The sequence below is a fragment of the Streptopelia decaocto genome, assembly GCF_964273445.1.
Source record: "Streptopelia decaocto genome assembly, chromosome: 1".
Taxonomy (NCBI): Eukaryota; Metazoa; Chordata; class Aves; order Columbiformes; family Columbidae; genus Streptopelia; species Streptopelia decaocto.
In genome coordinates, this window is record NC_138663.1 from 14,965,450 (window position 1) to 14,992,586 (window position 27,137).

Consider the following 27,137-nt stretch of genomic DNA (forward strand, 5'->3'; position numbering starts at 1 on the left):
GTTCAGGATGAGAGATGTTTACCCGTGCTGACTTGAGCCCTAGGAGGTGGCTTTCCTTAGGCACCTTCAAATTACTTTTGCAGTGGGCTATTCAGGAACAGATTATAATCCTATATTTTTTTTAAAGGAAAGGAGTTATTAAGGTGTAGCTTGTTCGGAGTTCTTGTAGATGATACTTAATGTTTCATAAACAATTTTTTACTCTGTTGCTGGATCCTAGTATGCTTCTTACATTGCACATACTCTACAGATTCTCAGTTCAGGTTGTTTCCCTGTGTGATATATGTCAGCATGCTGTTAAGTACCTTTTGTGACACTTAGTAAACTATAAATTGCAAAAAGGATATTGAACTGAAAGACATCATGATGTAAGGAGCTGATTTCTAGCTTATGGATGAATGAACATGGTATTGGCAATTCTTACACAAATCTCTACTGATCTGACCAGTGACTGGTGTGCGTGAATACTCTGCCAATGATACATCAGGTGCTTGAGAGGAAAATACAGGAAATCTTGTGTTTTGTCTTGAAGAAGGGTAGAGATATTATCTCTGAAGTATTTTAGTTCTAACAACAAAAATGAGAGGCTTTTTGGACCTGTAAAAGAAGGGGAACTGACATCTTGTTTTAAGAAAGATGCATAGCTTTATGCGTGTGGGATCTGTTTACTAGAATTTTATTTTGTACCAGGAACCAGCAAAAGAAGAAACTGCCACCAAGCCTACCCCAGCCAAAGTTAACAGAGCTAAACAGAGAAAAAGCTTCTCACGCAGTAGAACTCACATTGGACAGCAACGTAGACGACACAGAACTGTCAGCATGTGTTCAGATATCCAGCCGTCTTCTCCTGATGTGGAAGTAACTTCACAACATAATGAAACTGAGAATGCTGCACTGGTAGCTGAGCCTGAAACAGAAACTGTTGTTACAGAAATGGTTACTGAAACAGAAGTTCCAGCACTTAATAAATGCCCTACTAAGTATCCTAAAACAAAGAAGGTATGTCTCTTAAGGGATGGGGAGATGGACTTCAGCATAGATGTAAAGAATTATAGACTGCTTAATCAATATGCAGCTATAGATTAAAAAAAAAAAGTCTCATTTGTTTGAAAATCACATAGCCGCTCACTGGTGGTAAATTAAGAGATCTTAAAAATTGTGTGTAACACCTTTTCGTAGAAGTTACTTTGGATTTTGAGCGACTTCCAAAATAGATCTTTCAGAACAATTTTGGAACAAATGTTTTCCAAGGGAAGTACTTTCTAAATGGGCTAGAATAATATACATAAGCAAGACAATTTAAAAGGCAGACAAAACAAATGTGCTTTTGCTTCCTTTGTTTATCATATGCTTTAGAAAGTATTTAATGGTAGTAGACAGACTATCTTGAAGGATATACACAATATTTAAAGACAGTGGGGGGAAAAAACTTAAACCTGCAAATGTGAAAAAAGCAGTAAAACTTTCTGCTTTAAAATTCTATAGACTGCATTAAAAAGTTACTTTTTTCAGCATGCTTTACAAGTTCTGCAAATTTTATTTGGTGGAGGGAAAGGGGGAGGAAGTTGTAAGCTGAATCTTCTTGTTGAATGATGACAATTTTATGATGGTTTTGTCTTAAAATACCAAACATACATTTATGGGGTTTTGTAGGGTTTTGTGTGTGTGGTGGTGTTTTGTTTTGTTTTAAGGTACCTGAGTCATCCTCTAACTTTTCTTAATGCATCACTATTAAATTCTTGTCAGAGGGGAGGCTAGAATCTGTTTACTTCTTCTCATGTTGCATAGTAAAAAAGGAAGGTATCTGAGAAGTCTGAATCTTACTACACTTTTGCTGTTTCATAGTATTAAGGCTAAATGTCTGTGAAATGTCTCGTAGCACTGTACCCAGTGTACCCTAAGTGAAGAGAAAGTCCTGTTTTAAAAATCAATTAAATATAAATAAGTTTGTAAAAGATGAGCAGCTTAAATGTATTATGATAATCTATGTTAAAGCCTTAATATAATAATAACGTTTAATGCGCTATTTCTGTGTGTCCTTAACTTTGTTGAACCATTGTAAAATTTAGGAAGTTAGTTTGTCTGTTAGTAGGAACTAAAATCCCCTGGCACATTTTTTCTAAAACACTGAAGTAGTAAGGAAAGAATACCCTTTTTTGACAGGTGTACTTAGGAAACGTGTTGTAATTCAGTATAGCTACAAAAGTGAAGAATGTTCAAGGTGTGTGCATCATGTTGACTGAAGCCCAGTCCTTAATGATAGGGAAACCTGATGAGGAATTTACTTTTTTTCTGTTAATGTTATGCTATTTTGCTTCAGCTTAGGTGCTCAAGCATGAGTTTAAAATTTGTCTTGGAATTCTGTTATTAAATTCACATCGTAAGTACAGTTGATCTGGGCACTTGTATAATATGTTCAGTGAGAATTAAATACGAAATAACTAAATGTTAATTAAAAAAAATAATAAAACTCAAAATCCCCAAAACTTTGGTAGGTAGAGCAAATCTGTATGGATTTCTTCTGTTGTCCTCATTATTTTGCTGAAATTGTACTCATTCTTACCCTGGGTATTTTTAAACTTGCAGCCTGGAAACTGTCTGTTTTCTGGTTTGTGTAACCATTGACTAGGTGAATAATTAGCCTAAGAAATTTCTAAAAACCACTGATAAACACACTCACAAATCAATTTTTTTTCTCTCTCTCTGTTCAGCACTTGGTCAGTGAATGGTTAAGTGAAAAGAGTGATAAAACAGGGAAGCCTACAGACAGCGTATCAGAAAGGCCTCTGCGCATAACTACCGACCCTGAAGTTCTGGCTACTCAACTGAATTCTTTACCAGGTCTCACTTACAGTCCACATGTATATTCAACTCCAAAGCACTATATTCGTTTTACTTCACCATTCCTTTCAGAAAAGAGGAGGAAAAAAGAACCTGTGGAAAACATTACTGGCTCTTGTAAGAAGGTAATGCTTCCCTTCGTTATGGTTTCCCATCCCATATTAAGTAAAAGTCTTTATTTGCTAGCATGAATTCAGGCAGAAAAAAGCTGGTTGGCCAAACCAATTCTGTCACCTGTAACGTGTTTTGAAATGTCTCATTAAACTGTTACATCACTGATCTGAATTTGTTTTATTACAGCGTTGGTTGAAGCAGGCTTTGGAAGAAGAAAATTCCACAATGATTGGTAGATTTAATTCACCATCACAAGAGAGATCTAGAAGTCCAGCCATCAATGGTGAAAATAAAAGTCCTTTATTACTGAATGACAGCTGTTCCTTAACAGGTGAAGAGGCTTTTACTGATAACAGTACTTAAGAGCTGTGTCATAGTAGTTAAATGTGGAGGACTGTGGTTTTAAAAGTGTTGAGTTAGTGAAAATTCCAGGCGTATTTTGCACTGTTTCCTCATACGTGGTTTGAAACAAATGCTTAGCTGCATAGTGGTTGGGATTTTTTTCCCCCATTAATGTATAAGTGATACTACTAGATAAGTAACCACCATAATCTCATAGTGTTTACAGTCAGCAAAAGACTAACACTTATTTTACATGCTGTTCTATGTATTCAGAATTCCTGTTAAATTCAGTGGGCCTTTGTTGCAGGCAGAGGAAAAGCTGTGTAATCTTTTACGCATAATACAGAACAGGAACATGCTAAAAACTAAACACACTTCTGCAAGGGTGTGGAGTGTATCAAATGATTCCTGTGTATGCTCCTGAACTTGGAATTCCCACTTCTTAGCTGAACAGTCTTAAAAATGCATAAAGGTTAGACTTTCTCTTTTATGGAAATTCAAAGAATTCTTCCCATCATCCTAGCACAAAAATTTCAGTTACTAATATGTCTGTAAGGCTGTTAAAGAGTTCATTCTTCAGGAAGCCTGCCCTTAAGAGATTTTTGGAATCTTACTGGTTTGTTTTTGGTTTTTTTTTGTGCAGTTCTTAATTTTGTTACAGTAATCACAGTTGTTTAAGTACTTTATGTATCTAGATCTCTACTATCTGTTTTCTGATTTTAACACACAGATCTAACCACGCCACTGAAAAAACGAAGGCTGTATCAGCTGTTGGAGTCTGCATTCTCAGAAACCTCCACGCCTACTCCCTCTCCGTATGCCACACCAACTCATGCCGACATCACTGCCTCCGAGACATCCTTGTTTGCTACTCCTCCTAGGGCGAAAACAGAAGATGAAGCTTGTAGAAATGGTTACAAACCCATCTATTCGCCAGTTACTCCTGTAACTCCATGTATACATGGAAATACCATGCACTTTGAGGTGAGATTTATAATGAATTTCAATGTGTTCAAGGAATGTGTGTATGCATTCTAGTGTAAATCAGTATTTGTTCTCCTGATACAAGGGGATGGTTTGTGTTTCTCCAGGCTAAAAAAGAAACTGACTTGCAATTTCTTCTTACTTGTTTAGAATATTTCCTCACCTGACAGTTCCCCAGAAATAAAGAGGCGAGCTTACAGTCAAGAGGTAAGGATCTTTGCCAAAAACTGCAAATAGTATCGTGGTTGCACCTGTATGGCTGCACCATTCCCAGAATATAAAGAGGGACTTCCCTACAGGTTTTATTTGCATATTGCTGTCTATTTCCGCTTTACCTTTTTCATTTTCTATTTTAAACTGGTTTCTCTCTCTTCTTTTCTGCATCACTTAAAAACCCCGATTCCTGTCACGGAAAGGCGTAACTACCGTGATTTATAAATAAGAACAGAAAAATAACACTTGGGCTTTTCAGGCTGTGCTCAGATGTAAATTAACATTTCTCCTTGTTACCGGCGTCTCTTAATTGTTTCTGTTGAGCCTAATTATGCTCAGAGCACCAGAGCAGAGCAGGAAGGTAACGAATGGGTTTAGGCGGGTGAGTGCCGGTGGCGGGCCGCCAGGGGGCAGCGTGGCGCTGGAGGGACCCGCTGCCCGCCGCGGGGGGGGACACACGACACCAGGGTGTGGGGAGGTACAAAACATTCCGCAGGTTTTGCCAGTGGGGTCTTTCACTTCTGGCCAGTCATGTAAATGAGTGATCCAGATACTCTGAGAGTTAAACATGTATGTGGGGTTTTTTTGGTCAAAATCATAACAAATGTTGAAATACACAAAATTTTTCATACAATTGTAGCTGTTGACTGAATTTAACAATTCCTTCTAATCTACAGTAATTGAGTTTTAGTGTTTGACTCAAAAAGAGAGGTTTTACTTAGAAGCTTTTGCTTTGTAATACATATAATTTTGAAAGGATTCATGAAAACCTTGAAACGTGTTGATTTAGAACAGCAACTTCCAGCCATGAATGTGCTGTGGTTTTATGGTTAATACAGTTTTAAGAAGTAGAAAAGTCAGTTTCTGTAACTTGAGGTTTTGTTTCCCTTTACAGAATATGTTTTTTAAATTGTCTTAAAACCCTAACGTCTTAGAAAAGCATGCTTTTCTTTTTTTTCATTTGTGAAATGTGTTTTGACACCGAGGATCCATTTGATGTTGAATTGAAACGAGTGCTTTGTAATGTCCTGGCTGGGGACTTGCTTCTGTTAAAGCTCTTCCCCTTCTTCTGCCTGTCATAAACCAGCCTGGCATTTAAAGTTTATTCTGACTTCGGTTAATGTGCATTTTATTAAAATTCTTTCACCTAAAACATGGCAGTAGTAGAAATAAGTGTCTGGCTGTAGAACTGTTTCTTAAAAACAGATAAAGTTGTAGAACTGGAAGGCCTTTAATCCCACTTAGAGGCACAACTGAATGTCAGAATAGTTGCCATTTTGTTGCAGTATGGAAAAATAGCTGACATGCTTTTTCTTCACGCAGGGATATGACAGAGCATCAATACTAGCACTGAATTCTTTCAGAAATTCCAACCTGACAGAAATGGGCCTGCAAGAAATAAAGACTATTGGATATTCCAGCCCAAGGAACAGGACTGATGTCACACGGCAGTGCACTGGAGAAATGGAATCTGTGTCAGACCTCCAGCTGGGACTCGAAGTAATTGAGCAAAGTGCACTGCATAAAAACCTGGAAGCCCCAACACATGATAGGACTGATTCAAACAGCCAATTAGAAACTGCTCATTGTGGACGGGGCACGATTTATTCTTCCTGGGTAAAAAGTCCCGACAGGACAGGTGTAAATTTCTCAATGAATTCTAATTTGAGGGACTTGACCCCTTCACATCAGTTGGAGGTAGGAGGTGGATTCAGAATAAGCGAGTCAAAGTGCCTGATTCAAGACGATGCTAGAGGCATGTTCATGGAAGCATCTGTTTTTTGTACTTCAGAAGATGGAATTGCATCTGGCTTTGGAAGAACTGTCAATAACGACAACTTGATGGATGGAAATTGCACACCCCAGAATCCTCCACAAAAGAAAAAGGTTATAATTTTAAGAATCATTTGGTCTGTCTCACATAGTCTGTTAATGATATTTCTATAACGGAAAAATCAGAATATAATAAAAAACAACCAGATGGCTTATCTTTAGATACTACCATGTAGGAGACATTATTCAGGGGAAATAGTGAAGACCAAAGAGTAAAGCTGCATACACCCATTAGTGAATTTATTTTTTCCAAGTAACAGAAACAAATTCACTTTTGTTTCCTATGAGTCTTAAATGAATTGCTCAATAAATCATTGCTTTTCAGATTTGAAAATGGTTGCTTATGCCACCAAGTATTACAATATTCTATTATATATAGTAGTATCATAGAAGAGATACACTGTGAACATTATGAATTACTACAAGAAATTGCACTAACAGATTTATGATGCTGAGACTTTAAAATTCCAATTTTTATATACTTAAGGTGCCTTGGTTTGACTGTTAGAACTGCAAAGAAATCCTTAGTTTCAGGAAATCTTTTTCTTGGCTTAATTTCTTTTATTATAAAATACTGTGTGACAGACACAGAAGGCAACAGTCTCGGATGCATCGACTTGCCAGTTCTGTCTCGTAACAAGTGGTAGTAATCTTTCTTGGTTGAAAGATGTGATTTATTTTCTTTATGGAAGTAACGATCAGGGGGTAGGGCATATTCAGTGCATGTATCTGTGTGCACAATAAGGGTTTGGTTTTTTGGCTCCATGGCACCCCCCTATACACGCAGCCTCCCCTGTGCTCCGGGGCATCCTGCCAGGAGCACTCGTGGTTCTTCCTGCCAGAAGTGCTCATGGTTCTTCCTTCCAAAGTTCAAACTTCAAACTGAGATGTAACTGAAGCAAGATAGTAGGAGCTCTGTTCTCACCTTTCTTTTCTTAGCTGGTCCTGACCCTGGGAATTTTATAGATCCCACACGTTACTATAGCACTGCTGGTTTGGCACAGCCAGAAAGAAAAAAAACACACCCCCCTCCACCCCAAAAGCCAACCAAACAAAAAACCATAAAGGAAGCCAAAATGTGTGTAGCTTCACATTTTTCTCTGTCTGAAAGTTATGTTAATTTATGTTCTAATCACAGAAAAATCAGAGAAAATTGTTTGTTCCTCTGAAAGAATGGGGTTTTTGGCTTTCCCAGGACACAAAAAATGCAACTTTTTACAGTGTGAAAAAGGGGCTGGGAAAGTCTCACCTAAGGAAAAGGTGAGAATTCAGGAGTTTTGTAGGAGAATAATAGAAGCCTTTCCTTAGGATCACAGAAGACAGGAGTGTCCTTATACAGTTGTTAAAGGAAGTTTTTTTTCATATTTTGACATTTCTGTGGGCATTTGCTCCTCTGTTTTGTCTCAGCATTGTACAAATTCATCCCATTTCAATACGGTCCTGTATGTAGTGGCCACACTGCATAGATTTGATCCATTCTGAATCCTTAAGCTTTCTCTAAAGCAATATTCTTCAAGGGATCTCATGTGGAAATAATGTAAATTGTTTCAAAGCAAGATCAGTTCTTAAACAAAACTTAATTTTACAAAAAATAAAATTAAGTTCTTAACCTAAACTTTATTTTATGAAAATTCAAATACTTAAAACTGTTCTTACCCTGATATAGAAATGAGTCTTTAATGGATAGAACTGTTTGAAAACAGGCAAAAAACCCCTTAGGACTGCAAACAGAGCAGACTGCCTTGGTTTTTCTCTTGGTAGAAACAGCTGTCAGCTTGTATTGAGGACTAAGGCAGTTAAACAGGAATATTTTTCATTATTGCACTATTGTTTCTTGTTTTGGATGCTGTATAGGTCAGAGTGGATGGTGATAACTAGGAGAAAAGATACGAAGACATTAAATAACTAGGAGAAAAGATACAAAGACGTTAAATGTCATTTGCACCAAATTAGTTTCCTTACTGAATAAAGTAGGTCTGAAATATTTCAGCTTTCTGCTTCAAATCTCGAAGGATATGTAGTGAAAACATTTCATAAGTTATTTTTCTCACTGAAGCTAACTTACCAACATTTAAGCTGTTTTCTGTGGAAGCTTCTGTGTACTGATTTTATATGGATATACATATATATACACATATATAAAGTAGATACCACTTTTCCCTTCTTGTGTCATCATTTTTGCTAATGAACTTTACTTGGCATTTAGCATTAAAATATGTTCTTGAACAGTCTCAGAGTGAATACACAAATTCAAATAAACTGGGAAAAGCTAAATTGCAGATTCTATAGGTTAAGAAAAATGTATGAAGAGCTTAGAGAATCCTTTGATTCACGCAGTAGAGTGAAGCAGAAGAATAGTTGGTTTTTCTTATGAGGGCGTCAGACTGAGAGCAGGATGTGACAACTCCTGAAATGAGCTGTACTGGATTAGTGCCCTCTTACTAATGCTGCAGTTCTAGGAAAAACTGCACTGTCTTGTAGCATCAGCCAACAGTGTGACTTCAGCAGCCAACCTCTTGCCGAGCTGCATCATCCTCTGCTTCTTCCCCGAGGCAAAACACACACTCCTTCTCTTGGCAGGACTTTTCCTTACATCACCCCCACAGTCATTAGTTGCTCAGGACCCTGTAAATTCACTGCAGATACAGTAAAATGTCTTCAGTTGATCTATCCCTGTTTTCTTATAGAAGCAGGTGAATTGTGTGTCTTATTGAAATAATACATTTAATTAGAAGTGTCAGGAAACAGGTAAACTTCCCTTCTAATGTTTGGGTTTGTTTTTGGTTTTTTCTCCCTAGGTATCCTTATTAGAATACCGTAAGAGACAACGAGAAGCTAGGAAAAGTGGCTCAAAGACAGAAAACTTCCCCCTGGTTACCGTATCTCCTCATGCTGCTGGTGGAGGAAACACAAGTAATAACAACGGTGCTAATGATGGGTTTAACAACAGTGGTGAGAATGGGGAACAAACGGAGAACGCTGCAGGCCTCCCTGTGCCACTGCCAACTGCTGCTTACAGTGCAGCTCCAGAAGACACTGGCAACAACTGTGCAATGAAGGAATCTTCTTCCAGTGAGAAGAACGAACCAGAAGTTCAGTGGTAAGCTGTGAAACTAGAGGACTGATGTGCTGAGGAATTATTTACTTAATTCTAAGTCTTTTCTATTTGAAATCTAGTTTTCATTGATAAAGGTGCAGATTACTGCTTGGAAGGCACCTTTCAGAGTAGCAAAGAGTCATCTTACCTAGTTCCTCAGAAAGCTAGCAGAAAACTCATAAAGAATTATGGGAAGTTACCCATGAGATACTGTTTAACTTATTTTCATTCTGCTTTGCTTTTTTAATTTTGTAAGAGTAAAATAGGCATTGGTTTGAGCAATATAAGTTGCCTAGTTCTGTAGATTGTAAAATTGCAGAGGTTAGTGCAGTTGTCCCTCTGTAGCGAACGGCATGGATGAGCAGGGGTGCTCCTCGCACCATGGCACCATGGTGCGGGGCCGAGGGAGCAGCGGGAGGATGGGGAGGGTGCTGTGACAGCCCAGATTTGATTCCGATTCTGTGCGAGACTGTGGCTCTGCACCTGGCTCCTTTCATCTCCACTGCTTTGAGCACTGAGGAGAATATTTTTCCTCTTAACACTTTCCCCAAGTATACTGTAGGGAAGAGGCGTGAAACAGGAGAATAATCTGTATTGATTAGCAAAAGCTTCTAGAAGACTTTAGGAAGTCTGGAACGCGTTTTGTGGTGTTTGCTGTTAAGGCTTAAGTGCGATGTGCAGGGCTGCATGCAGGCTGCTGAACGGTCCTTCTGCTCAGCCAGAGATACTTGCATCGTTGTTTATGATTGTTAAATGGTTCCCCTGTGGACAGACCATATGCTCTGTTGGATGCCATACGAGATACTCCCAACAACCAAAAAACCTGGGGAGAGATAGCGTGAAGGGGGTAAGATAGAATGGCTTCAGTTTGTATAATCATCGCACAACATTTTCTAGTACATTTTTGGTAGATGTCTCCAAATTGTTAATTAGCACAAAATAAACCTGCAGATGATCTTTGTGCTGTAGTGAAGGCCTAACAGTGTTGGGTTGAATGTGGGCTGAGGAGCTGAACATCCTTCTGCTAGGATGCTCCAGCTATTCTAGAATAGAAGGATTTTGTAGAGCCAGTTGAAGGGAGAACATGAGTGCAGACTTCAGAATGTCACAGAAAAGGGGCTGAGTTTACTATGCAGCAAGTAGTGTACTATAGTGTAAGTAAAGAATGTGGAAAACAGATGAAAAAAGGAAGAATTTATTAAGTTTTTGCAGTAATCCTGCAGAAAGCACCAAAATTTATTTTAGTACAACAGTTTTGTAAAGTAATGCTGTATGTTCTTGCCCAAAGGAAAAATATCATTTTGTAGAGTACTCTGTTTCATTCTTCTTGATCAATTGTGATTGTCAGATGTAATTGATTATAAGACACAAGATAGGTCTGTCATTTCATACCCACTATCTGGCAAGTTAAATGTAGAAGCCTAAACAGAGATACATGTCTAGTTGTGGAGTATTTACAATTGTGGATCCACTATTAAGAGCAAATTCCTTTTTTGACTTGTCAGTTGTTTAGAAAAATTAAAAACCCCACAGATACACAGATGTTGTTTCCATATTAAGAGGAGTTGTTAATTCTTAGAGTGTAACAAGGCTGCAGGAAATCTGTATATTTACAGGAGAAAACAGACACAAAATAACAAATGGCATTCCTTACGTATAGCCAGTTACTTGGCTCTCACACGCAATCAATGTTGTCAACTTTATCTGACCCAGTGTTTGCACGTACGTTTCCTAAATTGGGTCAGTGGGAGTACATCCTCTTACATGCAAAACCTGCTGCTCTCTTCCAGGACTGCATCAACCTCTGTGGAACAAGTGAGAGAACGAAGTTATCAGCGAGCTTTACTTCTCAGTGATCATAGGAAAGACAAGGACAGTGGTGAGTTGCTTTATCACGTGGAAGGCAGATACATCTAACCAGTTCCCTCGTGGCAGTCTGTAATCATTCTAATACTGTGTTTGGGTCTGCTTCGTCTGTAGGGGGAGAATCACCCTGTAGCCCATGCTCACCGTCTCATGTTCAGTCTCCACCTTCATCTCATTCAAATCTCATTTCCCAGTTGCAGCTTAAGGTCCCTTCTTTCACTGAATTTATGGAAGGTCAGTAAGCTGATGACCTCATATGACACTTGACCTATTGAATAGTCACTTACAACAACTTTAACGGCTCTTTTAAAAGTCAAATATAAAGTGCTTAGTGATCTCTGCAAGACTCTGTTTTCCCACTTTTATGTGTATCTCTGTTTTATATCTATAGAGCCTGATCCTGAAAATCCAGAGCCTACTTCTGAGTGTCCGTCCCCAGATAGTTCACAAAAGACTTGCAAGAGTCCTTCAAAAGCAAGCAAGGTAATGCTCAGTGTATGCAGGCGCATGTGGGCTCGTGCACGTTGTAGAATATGCATAGGAGTATGTACGTTCATCTCTGATTTATCTAAAAAGGTGTTGATCTCATTACTTACTTTTACATCAACATTTATATACATAACCTTTCTGTGCAATAATTTATCATAGGTAAACATTTGTGAGAATATTTGTGGTAGTCCATACATGCTAGAAAATTTGGTTTTTGTTCTTTCAGTGGCTATACCTGTTTACATATGACCTTGCATTCTGTAGACACAGAAGAGATTGTATCAGTGGATTCAGTATCAGTGCAGTTCTGCTGGTTGAATGCTGAAGAACAGGCGGGCGGAACTGACAGTAGTAACGTGATTTACATACTTCTGAACAAGAGTTTGTTCTTGCTGTGTCAGGGCTTGGCCCTGTTGGTCAGGCACTGATATGGAGAAGGATGATGAGTAGCTGCTTGTACAGTATTAAATGAAGTAATTCAGGTTGTAACATTTAGTATGCTTGCTTGCACACTACGCCAGTTTAAAAGTGTTAAATCACTCTAAAAAATGGCTTTATTTTTGTAAATGGTCTTGTCTGGAATTATTTCTTTTAGACCTAGAAATCTAAAACTTGAACAGATCTGACTTGGACCTGATGGGTCATATTTCTGTTACTGCTTTAAAATATGCTTGCTAGTCTTCGGCTCTTAAGAATGATCAATGTGTACTTGCTAAAAATAGTCTTGGCAAGCGTGGGCTTTGTACTTTCACTGGTTTTCTTATATCAAATATATATCCTGTGCCTCAACACTTCTTTCCACCATCAGCAGAGAGAATAATATTCTGAGGAGTTCTTTTCAGCTTAGTGCATGTGTAGTTTGATATTTTGAATGTTTTGCACTGACTTGCTGTCTTTTCCTTCTAGCCCTCTTCACCGAGTCCTGTAGTTTCAGCGCAGTCACTTGGGAAAACACCCACAAAACCAGATTCGCACTGGGAAACTGCAGCTAATGCACCTGAGGCCGAATGTGCGAATCATCCAAAATCCGAGCTGCAACAAAAACAGCTGACAAATAACGTCCAAGCACTTTCAAAAAATCACCCATCTCAGTCGCATCTGCGCAGTTCTGCTGAGCAACTTCCTCACCCACAGAAGTTGCCTTCTGCACCTTTGAAGCTGCATTGCCCCCCTTCTCCTCATGTAGAAAATACTCCCAAGCCTTCGACCCCTCACGCGCCCGTGCAGCACGGTTACCTTTCACCAAAGCCTCCCTCGCAGCAGCTGGGATCTCCCTACAGACCTCATCACCCGCAGTCACCTCAAGTTGGAACACCCCAGAGGGAAACACACCGAAACTTCTATCCGGCAGCACCGACCCTTCAGCCCAGTAACCAGCAGCAGGCGAGCGGACCCCACTTTACTCAGACATCTTCAGGACAATCTTCAGCTTCTTACAGCCAGTTTAACCAACAAAATTTGAACAGCAGTGCCCCGCCTCCCCCGCCCCCTCCACCCCCTTCTTCTACTTACTATCAAAACCAGCAGCCCTCCGGAAACTTTCAGAGTTACACTCAGCTGAAGGGCAGCATCCCCCAACAGACTGTGTTTTCATCCGGACCAAATCAAGCACTTCCTGGCACTGCGGGTCAGCAAACGGTGCCGGGACACCACGTAACTGCGGGGCATTTTTTGCCCTCTCAGAACCCCAGTATTCATCACCAGGCGTCGGCGTCTGCTGCTCCACCTCCTCCTCCTCCACCACCTGCTCCGGGACCTCACCTTGTCCAGCAGCAAAGTACTCATCAGCAGCACTGTGTAGCACACGTTGTCGGTCCGGTTCACGCCGTGGCAGTAGCTCCTGGATCGCACATTCATTCTCAAGCTGCTGGTCACCATTTGCCACCACCGCCACCACCACCAGGTCCTCTCCCCCACCACCAACCTCCCCATCCTTCAACAGGACACCAAGGTTTGCAAGCACAACACCAGCATGTTGTAAACTCTGCACCTCCCCCCCCTCCGCCCCCACCCTCCAACGTTATAGGCTCGGGGCATCACCCAGCATCAGCACAAGGGTTACACCACCCGTCTCATCAAGGACCCCCCCACTTTCCTTCAAATGCTCACACGAGCGTCTCCTCCTATTCCTCGCAAGCCCCCCACCACACAACATTAGGACCTGGGCCTCAACATCAGCCTGCTGGAACAGGACCTCATTGCCCGCTCCCTGGTCAGGGTCCTCACATCCAACCTCAAGGACCAAACAGCATCGCCACCCCCACCGCTTCGGGGTTCTGCCCGCACCCCGGCCCCGTGTCCCTGCCCCATGCCGTGCAGGGGCCGCAGCAGGCGTCCCCGGTGCCAGGACAGATCCCCATTCACAGAGCACAGGTGCCGCCCACTTTTCAGAACAATTACCATGGGTCAGGGTGGCATTGACAAGGATCCCTTTAATTCTCAACATTTTTAAAGTGTTCTGTAATATAAACTGTATATATTTCATATGTACCTATTCCAGGTACTTTTTAAAGCTTGTACATGATACTTTGTATAAAAGCAAACACCAGTGCTCTTTCATTGTATTCTTTCCATTTTTTGCTTTTTAAAATTCCTGAAAATGTGCTGTTAAGCCAGTATTAGGTATTTCTTTTTATTTTGTAAGTGAACATTCCAGCTGTTTTTTCTGGCAGTAGGTTTGATGCTGCATAATCTTTAAAATTTTATTGTTGCAGTTAAATTCATTTAGTGAATGTTTTCTATATTACTTTTATACATGTGTAATTAAATAAGTACAACACAGGCTAAGTGATGGCACTAACAGTTTTTTTTTCCCATTCTCTTCTGTCAACAGTTCTTTGTGTGCATAGAGATAGAAAACAATGCAATACAAATTTTTTATAGTTTTGGTGTGGACATGGCTTTTTGTTTCATCAGTTATTTGCAGAAAATGTAATTTAATGTATAGACTGTTTCTAATGTCTCAGACGAGTGCTGTAAATATTGTATTTCTTTTGCTTGTAAAATTGCTTAAAGCTGCTTTCATTTGATATAGTATTGTATATAATAAGTCTCTTTTGCAAAAAAAAAGAAAGTGTGATCTTTGTGAAAGTAGTACAGTATATGATCTTTAATTTTTTTTTTTAATATACTGTCACATTGCAGCACTGGTTGGGCATTTTAATTCATGTTAATAAATCACAATTATGTCAGTTTTAACTGCTTGTCCTGAAAGGGTGGTGTGTGTTCAGGGAGGTGGCCTCACATCTGTAAAACAAACACCCCCTTGCAGACACTGTGAGGCTGTTCCCTGCAGTTCCAGCTGTGGCTTTGCTGCTCTAGCATGGACAGAGGTGGAACTGGCTGTGGGAGGGGGGGTGTGTCCCCTGGTGAGTCTGGAGGGGAGGAGAAATCACTCCAAACACAGCAGGGGCTGAGGGGTTAATCAGTGTCTGTACTGACAGCAGTACCACCTGCAGCCTGCACCACTGTCCTGTTTGCCACCTCTGGTGGGGCTGAGGATCTCCTGGGGATGCAGTTCCTGGGGACTGAGGCCTTGTCAGACTCCCTAGGAAGCTTAAAAACACTCTGCTGCATTTGTAGCCCAATCTTGGTCACCACTGCCCCCCCTGCCCTCCAGCCTCCCTCCTCACAGGAGAGCTGTTGGGTGCTGGACGGGGGGAGCAGTAGTTTTGCTTTTTTTAAGGAAGTAGTTGACTCCTGCTGTAGAAGAGCAGCAGCGCTGGTGCTGTTATTCGGTGACTGGGGTGTGACAAGGTCTGTGCATGTCAGCAGTGACCACACTGTTCTGCTCACACAACAGGACTGTTCTCCAGGGCTCTGCCTCAGAACCAGAGAAGAAAACCTGATGGGACAGGATGGGAAGTGGCTGTTCCTCCTCACTGAAAAAAAGGTGGTAATTGTTTTTAATAGAAAAAAAAAAAATCAGGGCTACTTTAAATTGTGACTTGCCTGAAACAATTAAGAAATTCTGTTGGTAAAAACCAATACACTAGAAATAGTTTCCTGAACAACTGCTGGCCGTGCAAAACACAGACCGTGTTTGCATCAGCAGGAGTAGCACATGGTTAAACCATCAACAACAGGAACAAAAACACCCCACACTGTTCTACTGAAAACATCTGCATCATCCTCTATGGCCCACAGGTCAAACCTGGGTGTCCTGACCCTCCTCCGTGTCAGTCATCCCATCACCTCATACATAGTCAGGTACAGACTGTTGGGCCAGGGCTTAGAGAAGCACAAGGAGCTGACCCTGGGCTGCAGAACAGGACACACTGAGGTTCTCCACGGTGTCTTGTGTCACCCTGGCCAAGCAAAAGGCAGCGGTTGCACACCTGGGCTCGCAGTTGCCACTTCATTCACCCGCTTGTATTTTCTATGCGTTAAAGAACAAGCTGCCGTGACATGGCTCTACCAGCGCCCGGCCCAGCTATAAAGCCAAACATCGTTTTTTACCTCTAGCTCTGGATTCACTGTCCCATCGTCCTTCTCACCGCTGTCATCCTCACGGCCATTAAAAGTCCAGGGTGAGATGCCCAGGCGGCAGAGGCTGAAGGCACGTGGACAAGTCTTCCCGACCCATGGACACGTGTCGCACTTGGCAGTGGCTTTGCAGCTTTTTTTTTTTTTTGGATGAGTGGCTGCACCAGCATTTGCTGGTTTACAGCAGTTAAACACATTCTATGCAATACCCTTTTTACAGTTTTTGTCACATTTCACTTCACAACCACTTAAACATCCCCCTCCCCCACCCCCGCCATGATGCTCCGATTTACGGCAGGTGACGTATTTTGTATATTAACACAGAAAGCTGCTTGTCACTTTTTCCTCCCGCCCCAGCCCGCAGTGACACGGACCTCTAGCACACTAACGGCTGGAGTCACAGCAAAGAGTCCAATGACCAGCAACACTGTCTGAAAAAACAAAACACTTTAATTAGACAACTGCAAGCACCTCAAACAACTGGTTATTGTTACAGCATGGGGCTACCGGCTCACAATCTAGTTATTGCAAAGGCATGTGAATAAATTTCATATGGACAGAGTCAAGAAAAAGTGGCACCGTCGTTACACGAAGATCAGAAGTAAGCTTACATTCATCCCACTGACTTCTAAAAGAGGCCAAACCGCACCTCCGTACTGTACATTCTAAAATCTGTATTGCCTATAAGCTTCAGCCTATGCAGCTTTTGTTTTTCCTAGGAAACATGTAATCGTTGCGTGCAGCTCACACTGTATGTCTAGTTATGGGAGAAAATAAAGCTAGTGCAATTTGGTTTAGAAACATGTAAAGCTATGAATGGAATGAGCATGATCTTGCTTCTTGGATTATTTTACTCACTGCACTGTAAATATTTGCAGCTATATCCTTCCTTAACTGATTCCAAGTGCACACTTTTATTATAAAAGAGCAGTAATTCTACACAGAGAGTGGTTCTCATGCTTGACTTTTAATTTTTTTTTTTCCTTAAGGTATAGTACAACTTACAGTGCTTATAAAAAGGCAACACCATATGGTACCATGTCTTCACTATCACATTGTAAGGGAGATTGCTATTTTTCTTTTCTTAAAAGCACTTAAAATAGGCAAAAGTTCTAAAAGGGAGTGCTAAATGATAATGCATACTTTATTAGAAAGAAGTCTAGCCTTCCTTTAAAGTGCCGTTTGGGGAATGAAATCCTGTAAACCAGAGCCACTTTGTTTAAAATCCAATGAACGGGAACTGCTACAGAATAGAAATCTTACACAATTCCTTAAAGCAGTTTAAAGTCCACTACATGCAATTGGTTTGCTATAAAGCTCTCTAAAACTTCATCGCTTTACTCCGAAATTGAGTCCCCAGTCCCATAGTTAAATGGAAATAAACATTTACAGGGTGCATTTACATACACTATAATACAAGAATGATGTCCCTTTGCCAGAAGATAAAATTGTACAATTCCTCGCCATAACTCAGTTCTGACTTGATAAATTTCTTACGCTCGTAAATTATATAATATGCATCAGCTAAAATATTTTTTTTTTTTCATAAATAGTTACAAAACTTGCCAAAACACATGGGGGGAAGTTTCCTCTGTTCAAAAATCCGACATCTGAATGCCACACAACACAAGAAACAATGCTTAAAGACACCGTAAGTGTTTTCTGAAGAAAGTGGGTGAGTAAACTACCAGCTGAAGACAAAAAAACTACCCTTCCCCAAGAACACAGTGCACAAAAAGCAAAATGTCAAACAGTACCTCAAGCAAAACAAAGGTCTGAGGATTGCAGCCAGCTCACGTGTGATCCTGCTAAAGAATTTGTGACAGTCACCATTTAGGTCCGATGCACCGGAAAGTGGTTGCTGGCTTTTTATGTATTTATTTTTAAACAGCTGGGAGATTCTGCTAAGAGTTGAGCCAGGGGTGCCGAAGGCATTCTCCAGCCGAAGCACGTTTTTCTGGGACCATTTCGAGCATGGGGATCAGGAAATCTGTAAACTGTGCAGCATCTTCAGGAGGCCACCCATACTTCTCCACAAGCACATCAAAAAGACTCCAAGGTTTCAGCTTGGTAATGTGTCGGAGTTCTCCTGCAAACAGAAACATTACTGGCGTTAGAAAAATACTTCGTTATCCCTGTTAACGACTAATCTCTGTTTTCAATCCCACTCTGCTTTCACAGCACCTTGACCGCGCTGAGAGTCACTACTTAGGAAGGGCAGCACTTTACAAGCTTGCTTGAGGTCCTCACAGGAGACGAGTATGTCCGATGTTGAAACCAAGAGGTCATTCCCACAGCAAACGGTATTTTACACGCGGGCTCCGCCGTATGCATCATTTCAGAGCTCCTGCTGGCTTCGCTCTGTCTCCCGCACACAAGGTCACTCACTGACACACGCTCATGCTGTGGCAATGAACACTGTGGGCCTGTCCTGTCAGCCAGCGAACCCGATCGTACAAAACCCGCTCCAGTCCAGAGATGGAGGCCTCAGCACCACAGCAGAGCGGCGCTCGCTGCCAAGCACACGGAGCAGAGGTTGGGCGCTTGGCAGTTTGCTCCACCGCCCCCTCGGCCCGTCCCTCCTGAGGAGGAAGCGCCACCGCTGCCCACGTCTCCTTTGCCCCACCAGCACAAGCGGTGGCAGCAGCTGCAGGACTTGAGTTCCATCAGAGGGGACATGCGGCCAACTCGGCAACGTGTTTCAGGCCAAAACAAACGCAGGAAGCAAGAACCCTTCCACCATTTGAACCCACAGTATTATCCAGGTCTATCCACGGGTCATCCGGCAAGATGGGGAAGACTCTTCTGCTGCTCCCTGCTCCTCCATTGCCATCTCCCTTCTTCCCGGCATAAATGTGAGCCCGTCAGTCTCCATGTGACACCACAGAACCCGCCTCGGAGACCCCGTGGTGATTCTGTGATGTGCCCTGAACTGCTGAGGAGGGTGACGGGTTCTCACCCAACGCTGGAAGCTGAACACAACCCACCCACAGCTTGACAAACACACTGCACCATCTGCTATGGGGACACGCAGGCCATACTATTTTTAAGCAAAGTGGTTTGGCAACTTTATTGTTGTCCCCGGCTATAATCTACTGCCCATAAAACACCACCAGATGTCAGCTCGCAGGTTTCTGTACATCCCTGTGGCTGCAGAAGTTCCAGGGCAGGAGAAGAAACCCATGTCTTCAGACTGTCCCAGAGAGCCTGAGCATCTGAATGCAACAGATTAAACGCGCCACAGGCCCAGCAGGACACGGTTCTGCTACCTCGGGCCACCGCAGAAGGTTCTAGGCAGGATGCAACATGACAAAGCAGCTCTCCGGGTGCTGCCATAAAGACCCCAGAAGAGCAAGTGTGCAAACGGCTGATCACTTTCAAGAGACCTGCTGATGACAGAAAGTAAGGATGCGCTGCCCACCGCTGGCCCTGTGTCCTCTTTCCGCCCCACAGGGCAGGAGGGGCGCAGACAGACAGGACCATGCCTGCTGCTGCCTCATGTCTGTCATTTACAGCACAAGCGTGTCCATGTCCCGGCAGAACCCGCCAGTCAAACTCCACAACGCTGCCTGGGTCCCAGACTGACCCTGCTGTGAATTGGGAGCGGTGCGTTCGCTTCCAGGCGCAATCTCAGCCCCTTAAAATCTTTGTGCCACTCTGAAATTTAAGTGCTGAAAATCTTAACGCCTTTGAAGGTTTCAAGAAGCGTGTATCGGTGGCTACTAACAAGAACAGGGAGTAAACTTTCTAATAAGAATGCATAAAAATATTGCCAAAAAGTGACAGAAAACAGTGACTTGTTATGGACTGCAAGCAAAAAATGGCTACAAAAGAATCATCAGGTTGTGTCCACAGCTCCTGCAGCTCACAGCGTTCATCGCAAGGGTTGCTATAATTATTTACCAAATTAGACTAACTTTGGGGGAGTGCGTGTGCACGCACCGTCTTCATCTTTGTATTCAAATTATATCGTTTCAGTTTCCTCCCTCAAGCTGTATAAAGTAAGATTGCAAGATGAGCCTCCTGGTGTCACTGTGGAAGGCGAGTTCATACTGTTCAACTACTCTTCTTATTTTGTGGAGGCTGAGTTTGAAATACCCAAGCTAAGCCCAGCACACCCCACACAACACAGTATTCTGGAGGTTCCTTCTGGTGAGGCACAAACTATTTTAGCACTATGGGCTGAATCCTGCCACAAGAAATACTGTGAAGATTGTAAAAGCGTTTAAGAAGATGGAAGATAGTAAAAATTATCTGTGTGGAGGCCAAGAATTAAACTAGTGCTTCAGTTTCCAATAACGATCATGATGCTGACCATGGAACTGAAATAGGGTAAGTAAAAGGCAATAAAAACAACTGAGGGGGCCAAGAAGCTCAAAGATTTTATTTAATGTGGTGGGTCCATCCCATTTCCATCCTAAAGCTCCAGGGAAGGCCACCTTAAACAGAGGGGTCTGGTAAAATGTCTTTTCACAGTATCACAGTATGTTTGGGACTGGAAGGGACCTCAGAAGATCATCCAGTCCAATCCCCCTGCTGGAGCAGGAACGCCTAGGTGAGGTCGCACAGGAACATGTCCAGGCGGGTTTTGAATGTCTCCAGAGAAGGAGACTCCACAACCCCCCTGGGCAGCCTGTTCCAGTGTCTGTCACCCTTACTGAGAAGCAGTTTTTTCTCAAATTTAAGTTTCATCTGATCTCAAGTGCTCAGGCCACAGCAGATGAGGCCCGAACGCAGCGTCTCGCTGGCCGGGGTGCAGTGGGTCACCCCCTGCCAGCCCACCAGACACAAACCCTCCTGGGCACCAGAGAGGCTGGCGGTGCTGGGGTGGCCGAGGACATGGGTATCTGGTGCCCAATTCCATGAAAAAGTCTTTAAAAAGTGAGCAGAAAATTCAACATCTCCATTTTTCCTCCACAAAGCATTTGTTTTCCTGACTTGAGACAGCAGAATGACTGGTCTGATCTGAAAACGCAGCTTGGGCTGTTACTCCTTCGTCCTGCATCTGACATTTTGTGTTTCCGGTAAAACAGGTGGGGTCCGGTACACTCTGGGATTGCACAGCAAACTTGCATTTTGTGTGGTGGGTGAAGCAAGTCTTTTGAAGTGCTTAAATCCTGCCCAGAGCCCCAGCAGATGGTGCCTCTGAGGAAGTCACTGAAGTTCCCCCAGGGGACAACAGCGACACTTTGCAGTGGAAGAGGCCCATGGAGGCAAGTGAAAACACCCTCTTTGTGTACCACAAAGTATCATGGACATTTTAAGGTTTATGGAGTCACTGGAAAATATCAGCCTCTCTGGTATAAAGTGACAAATAGGAATGTGAGATACCCCATCTTCAGGGGGGTCTGGCTGCGGGGTCTTTGTATTTCAGTACCTGTTCCTGACAGCGGGTGCAGACAGGGCGGGCAGGGAGGGCTGGGAGCTGTTCTGCAGGCTCTGCCCCTCGCTCCAGCAGCTGCAGCTCCTGTCATGGAGTCATAGAATGGTTTGGGTTGGAAGGGACCTTAAAGATCATCTAGTCCAAGCCCCCTGCCATGGGCAGGGACACCTTCCACTAGACCAGGTGGCTCAAAGCCCCGTCCAGCCTGACCTTGAACACTGCCAGGGATGGGGCATCCACAGATTCTCTGGGCAGCCTGTTCCAGTGCCCCACCACCCTCATGGGGAAGAGTTTCTTCCTTCTATCTAATCCAAATCTACCCCCTCCCAGTTTAAAGCCATTCCCCCTTGTCCTATCACTATATGCCCTTGTAAAAAGTCCCTCTCCAGCTTTCCTGTAGGTCCCTTTAGGCACTGGAAGGTGCTATAAGGCCTTCCCATAGCCTTCTCCAAGTTGGACAATCCCAACTCTCTCAGCCTGTCTTCATAGGAGAGCTGTTCCATCTCTCTGATCATTCTTGTGGCCTCCTCTGGACTTGCTCCAACAGGTCCACGTCCCTCCTGTGTTGGAGGCTCCAGAGCTGAACACAGGACTCCAGGTGGGGTCTCACCAGAGCAGAGGTACAGGGGCAGAATCACCTCCCTGACCTGCTGGACACACTTGTTTTGATGCAGCCCAGGACATGGTTGGTTTGCTGGGCTGCAAATGCACATTGCCAAGTCATGTTGAGCTTCTCATCAATCAACATCCCAAAATCCTTCTCTTCATGGCTGCTCTCAACCCATTCTCCACCCAGCCTGTATTTGTTCCTGGGACTGCCATAAACCCATAAACAGGTAACTCCTGCCCAGCCCTTTTACTGATTAATACCCTTATGGGCCTCTCAGCCCTGAGTCTGTTCATCTCATGTAACCTGAGGTGGGTTTTGCGCTGCTGACAGGGCCTGTCTCTATGACCCCATGTCCGTGGGCTCCAGCACTCACTCCCTGCTGCGGGGGGAAGCGCTTGTTTTAAAGTCACCACATGCAAGTTCCACTGGCTGTCCCCGAACTCTCATATGGTGGGTACTGATGCACAACAGCTCTGTTTTCAGCTTATCTACCACCTTCCCATTTTGTAAACCTTTATCATTCCTCCAGCAACCTTCTCCCCTCCACAAGCAAAAGCCCCAGCGATTCGTTAGACTCCCCCAAACAGCAGCTGCTCCACCTCCCTGATTGTCGCTGGTGCCCTTCCTGCAGAGGTTCCTGCCGTACCAGAAACACCCTCACGTGGAACAGGCAGTTCCAATACAACAAGAGGAAGAATCACTGGACCATCTCCTGCGCTGTGACCCCCGCAGCTCAGCCCGCAGTGCCACACGTGCACGATGCAGCCGGCGGCGCTGCCGACAAGCTGTGCGCTCCGGCACGGGGGGCAGGGCTCCGGGGAGCCGCAGGACGCGCGCTCGCCAGCTGTGGGCAGCATCCCCAGATGTTCTCCCATCGCGTGATGGGTGCTCCTGACATAGCCGGTCCCTCAACACAACACAGTGCTGTCTCGTGCACTGAGGGGACAAAAAACACTTGAAGCATCACTACATTCCCTCACGTGTCAAAAACCCATCTTAAAGAGCAGGCTGAGCAAAGACAAAGTACAAAAGACAGAACCATCAGGCCCAGTGCGTTTGCTCAGGTTAATTACTTTCTTGTAGCAACTGCTTGTAGAGCAGTTGCATTTCTGTATAACGCCAAACGCAGCCAAGTCATCATCTCTGGCTGCAGTGTCAGGCATGACGGTAACTCGGTGCATTTCCCGCGAGACAGCGCAGCGCGGAGCGGAGCAGCGCGCCCCGTCCCGTCACAGCCGTCCTTCCTGCGCCTGCACGCAGCTCCGTGCCCAGCACCCAGGCACTCCCTCCCCACCTCCGTTATCCTTTGCAGTAGCATGTGCTGGACCACCATATATGATCAAAAGCAGTTCACAGATGATTTTCCATCACCTTACAAGCTACACATCACTTGATTCCTTACATTTACAGGAACACTGGACAACAGATAGACACAGACATATGTTAGAATCCACACGTTGTTGAGTACATCCCAAAGTGAATTTTAAATGGAATATTGAAATGAATACTGCAAATTGTGGCTTTTCTCAGAAAGCCAAGTTTACACCAAAATTCTTCTTTAGTACAAGCTCTCCATTTAAATGGATATATTTCTTCAGTACCCATAAAAGAACATATTCTCCTTTTGGATAGTATTATGCTTTAAATTAGTGTTGCATAAATACCGTTACCTTTTTTGGTGAAAAACTCCTTGGAATATTTCCCCAACATAGCGTATTTTCGAGGGATTTTTCCCAGCAGTTCAATGATCAATGCTATGTGGTCTGCATTGGAGAACATTGCCAGCAAAACAGAAACATACAACAGTTTAATCAGTACATTGCATGCACACACTAACACTGGCCCGGTACAGACAGAAATAGATTGATCTTGGTAAAAAAAAAGATGTGCAAGCGGCTTGGTGGCTAATTTGGAAAGATGCTTTCAGCAAAACTTCCTTCTCAAAACAGCATTTGAGTATCAGCTGCTACAAACAAGTTTTGCTGTGCAGTTTAAAATGTACCAATAGTCATTTTTCAGAACATTAAGCTAAAAAAAAACAAAAAAAAATTGTCACAGATTCCTGCGTATTTTGTTTTTCAAAAATTTTTGTTGTGTGGTTTCAGGAAATGCTCCTCAGTGGGACAAGCTACAACCAGCCACAGCAATTCCACTTCTGTCTGCATCACGGCACCTTTCAAAAAGAAGAGGTACTACCTCTGCGATTGAAGAATTCCCGAGAATATTTTCCAGATAGAGCAAAGTGCCTTGGGATATTGCCTAGAAGCTCTATGATGTGTGCTATGTGGTCTATGAGGGAGAGAAAAAAGGATACGGGAGTGGAAGGGGCAGGGAAAGGATGGGATAAAAAGAAGAGGAAAGAAACTGGAATTAGTAAAAAATCAGAAATAGTTTCAAATCAACAATGTTTGCAGCAAATCCATGCAGAGGTTTCCAGGATCAGCAGAGCTCTGGCATCATCATCAGCATTTAGGAACCATGAATGATGCCACATTACCACTGCAAAGAGCACTTACAAGCAAACAAGCATGAAAATGGACAGGTATACAGATGGAAGCAGGAGTTAATTCTGATTTAAAAAAAAATTAGTAATTGCCTAACTCAAATAAAAATACACAATGTAAACATTATTCCAGCGTCACTCTTATAAAGAGAAAATACTACAAAGTTTAAATGTTTGTTTCTTTTCTAAACTAAAATGTTGTTATTCTCAATCAAGTTTCCACACATATGCAATCTTACAAGAAGGGCAGTTTAATTCCTTCAGGCAGTTGTTAAGTAGATGAGTATCTGCAGAAGGCAGTTTATGCCCACCCATTGCTAGTGATGGAACTTAAAACTAAAAAGAAAAAAATCATATTTATATTCTGAAAACAATGTGAATGAACAGTTCACTCAAATACAAAACTTAACCCCATTGTAAGCTCACTGGAAATTTCAGAAGAGTGTGAAAATACACAGAAATATAATATGTCAAAAGATTCATACCTTCATCCCTGGAATAGTCTTCACCAGAGTGTGGTTCAAACAAATAATCTCCAGTTGCTAGCTCAAAAGCCTATAACATAACATACACATTTATGGGTATTTCAGAAATAACATTTTTGATCTTAAGATGTCAGCAAAACATCACAACTATCTCAGAACCAAGCAGGAACGAACATTCGAGGCTCAAGGCTGACAACTGGACCCCAGACTCAGGAGAAGCCACTTACCTGGGGACCGTCACACCTGCAGCGCCGGGACAGCGGAGCCCGGGCTGTGGCAGGAGCCCCCGACAGCCCCACGTTTGGCCACGGGCAGCACATCCGAACCCCGGCGGCTCTGCCCACTCAGCCGGGATGAACAAAGGAGATGGACACAGAATGTGGAACTGCCGCGGTCCCTCCCCAGCCAGCGACTCGGGGGCTCCATGTGCTGAGCAGAGAGGATTTGGGACCGTTGAGCAGCCCTGTGCTGGTTCCCAGCAAACAGCATCCAGCTGCAGAGGAAGCGGTTCTGAACACATCACCTGCACGGGGTGTCTGTGTAAGCTGACATTAAACATGTTTAGCACATTAGCGTGCTGTCTGTTGATCATGTTAAATACGTATAAGTTAATGAAGCTGAGAGAGAGCTATTTCTAAATATTCAATAAAGAGCTACACTTGTATTTGAAGGCTAACTATTTGTCAGAGATTGCATGTTGTGGACTGAAATACAAAGGTCTGAATCAGAAATAAAAACCATATATGGTCCATCCATAATTAATCACTTGAAACTAGCAAACACAGTAAGCTTCCTTGGTGACTCCAAATCTAAAACAGTTTTTAAAAACGTATTTTTGTTGAATCCAAAGTCACAGAATCACAGAATGGCTGGGGTTGGAGGGACGTCTGGAGATCATCTACTCCAACCCACCTGCTAAAGCAGGTTCACCAGAGCAGATCACACAGGAACGTGTCCAAGCGGGTTTGAATGTCTCCAGAGAAGGAGACTCCACAACCTCTCTGGGCAGCCTGTTCCAGGGCTCTGTCAGAGTAAATACTGCAATCACGGAGTAAAATACTGAGACTGACATTGCTGAAGGAATCCCGAGCAGACACCACGATGACTGATCTCTCCAGCCATCGCGATGCTTCCATGGGATGCTAGCCCTGTGTCATGGCAGGACAAAACTGAGTTTTTCTTTATTCATGTAATGCATATTAAAAAGTCACAAAGTGCTGAAATAACTCTGAGAGCCCACACCTGTGTTCAAACATGGATTCATCTAGCCTAAATTGTTAAACAGTTCTCCTTCTGCTCTGGATCACCAATTACCCAAACAGCCACAGGAATGTAATTCTTTCCAGGTGGTTTAAACACCAAACTATTCTTCATCTCCAAGACCAGGGAAAATATCTGATCCAGAAAATCATTTCAAGAATCAGGCAGAACTTCTTGGCACAGCTCTAGGAGGGGATTTTGCTCCGTCAGAATATTTACTACAAAATATTTGCCTCCTGAAAGCATAAACTTTTCTGTTCCAATTTGTAATCTGGAATTGTTAAATCACCTTTAAATTTAGCTTATTTAAGGGCACTTGGCTTTTTCAAGCTGTGAACTGCAGTGTCATCCAAGTGCGCTATAGCCAAAATAATTTATTGCAATCATACATAGCAGCCAAAAAAGCAAAAGTGACCCTTGTTGACATTCCCGTTGATCATACAAACAGGCATTTAATTTCTGACGTCACTATCACTAATAGCTATTCACTTTTCTTCTTATTCTAAAGCTCAAGACTGAATTTTCATTTTACAGCGGACTTCTTAAGTTACCAGGTATTTAAACTGAGGAAATTTTTAGAGTAGCCAGAGGAGATCACTGGTAGAGATCTCTAAACACAACACGGAGAACAT

General features: G+C 42.9%; 2 protein-coding genes across 11 annotated transcripts in view; one reads left to right on the top strand and one right to left on the bottom strand.

Annotated features, from left to right (window-relative positions):
• KMT2E (lysine methyltransferase 2E (inactive)) overlaps positions 1-14,977 on the top strand; it is a 63,665-nt gene extending 48,688 nt beyond the window's left edge. For 4 of the 5 annotated variants that reach the window (XM_082046320.1, XM_082046321.1, XM_082046322.1 and 1 more), the window contains 11 exons: positions 691-999; positions 2,712-2,966; positions 3,142-3,286; positions 4,028-4,281; positions 4,432-4,488; positions 5,818-6,381; positions 9,126-9,427; positions 11,215-11,303; positions 11,405-11,524; positions 11,682-11,773; positions 12,686-14,977. In XM_082046320.1, the coding sequence (XP_081902446.1) occupies positions 691-999; positions 2,712-2,966; positions 3,142-3,286; positions 4,028-4,281; positions 4,432-4,488; positions 5,818-6,381; positions 9,126-9,427; positions 11,215-11,303; positions 11,405-11,524; positions 11,682-11,773; positions 12,686-14,200 (3,702 nt within the window). In that variant the 3' untranslated portion in view covers positions 14,201-14,977. The remainder of the gene's footprint in view (positions 1-690; positions 1,000-2,711; positions 2,967-3,141; positions 3,287-4,027; positions 4,282-4,431; positions 4,489-5,817; positions 6,382-9,125; positions 9,428-11,214; positions 11,304-11,404; positions 11,525-11,681; positions 11,774-12,685) is intronic. The other variant, XM_082046323.1, reaches the window with a different exon arrangement.
• Positions 14,978-16,692: 1,715 nt separating this feature from the next.
• SRPK2 (SRSF protein kinase 2) overlaps positions 16,693-27,137 on the bottom strand; it is a 142,216-nt gene continuing 131,771 nt past the window's right edge. For 3 of the 6 annotated variants that reach the window (XM_082046947.1, XM_082046950.1, XM_082046949.1), the window contains 3 exons: positions 25,246-25,315; positions 23,928-24,020; positions 16,693-18,353 (listed from right to left, as the gene is read on the bottom strand). In XM_082046947.1, coding sequence (XP_081903073.1) covers positions 18,169-18,353; positions 23,928-24,020; positions 25,246-25,315 — 348 coding nt within the window. In that variant the 3' untranslated portion in view covers positions 16,693-18,168. Of the gene's footprint in view, positions 18,354-23,927; positions 24,021-24,453; positions 24,547-25,245; positions 25,316-27,137 lie in introns of all 6 variants that reach the window. The other 3 variants (XM_082046948.1, XM_082046951.1, XM_082046952.1) reach the window with 2 other exon arrangements.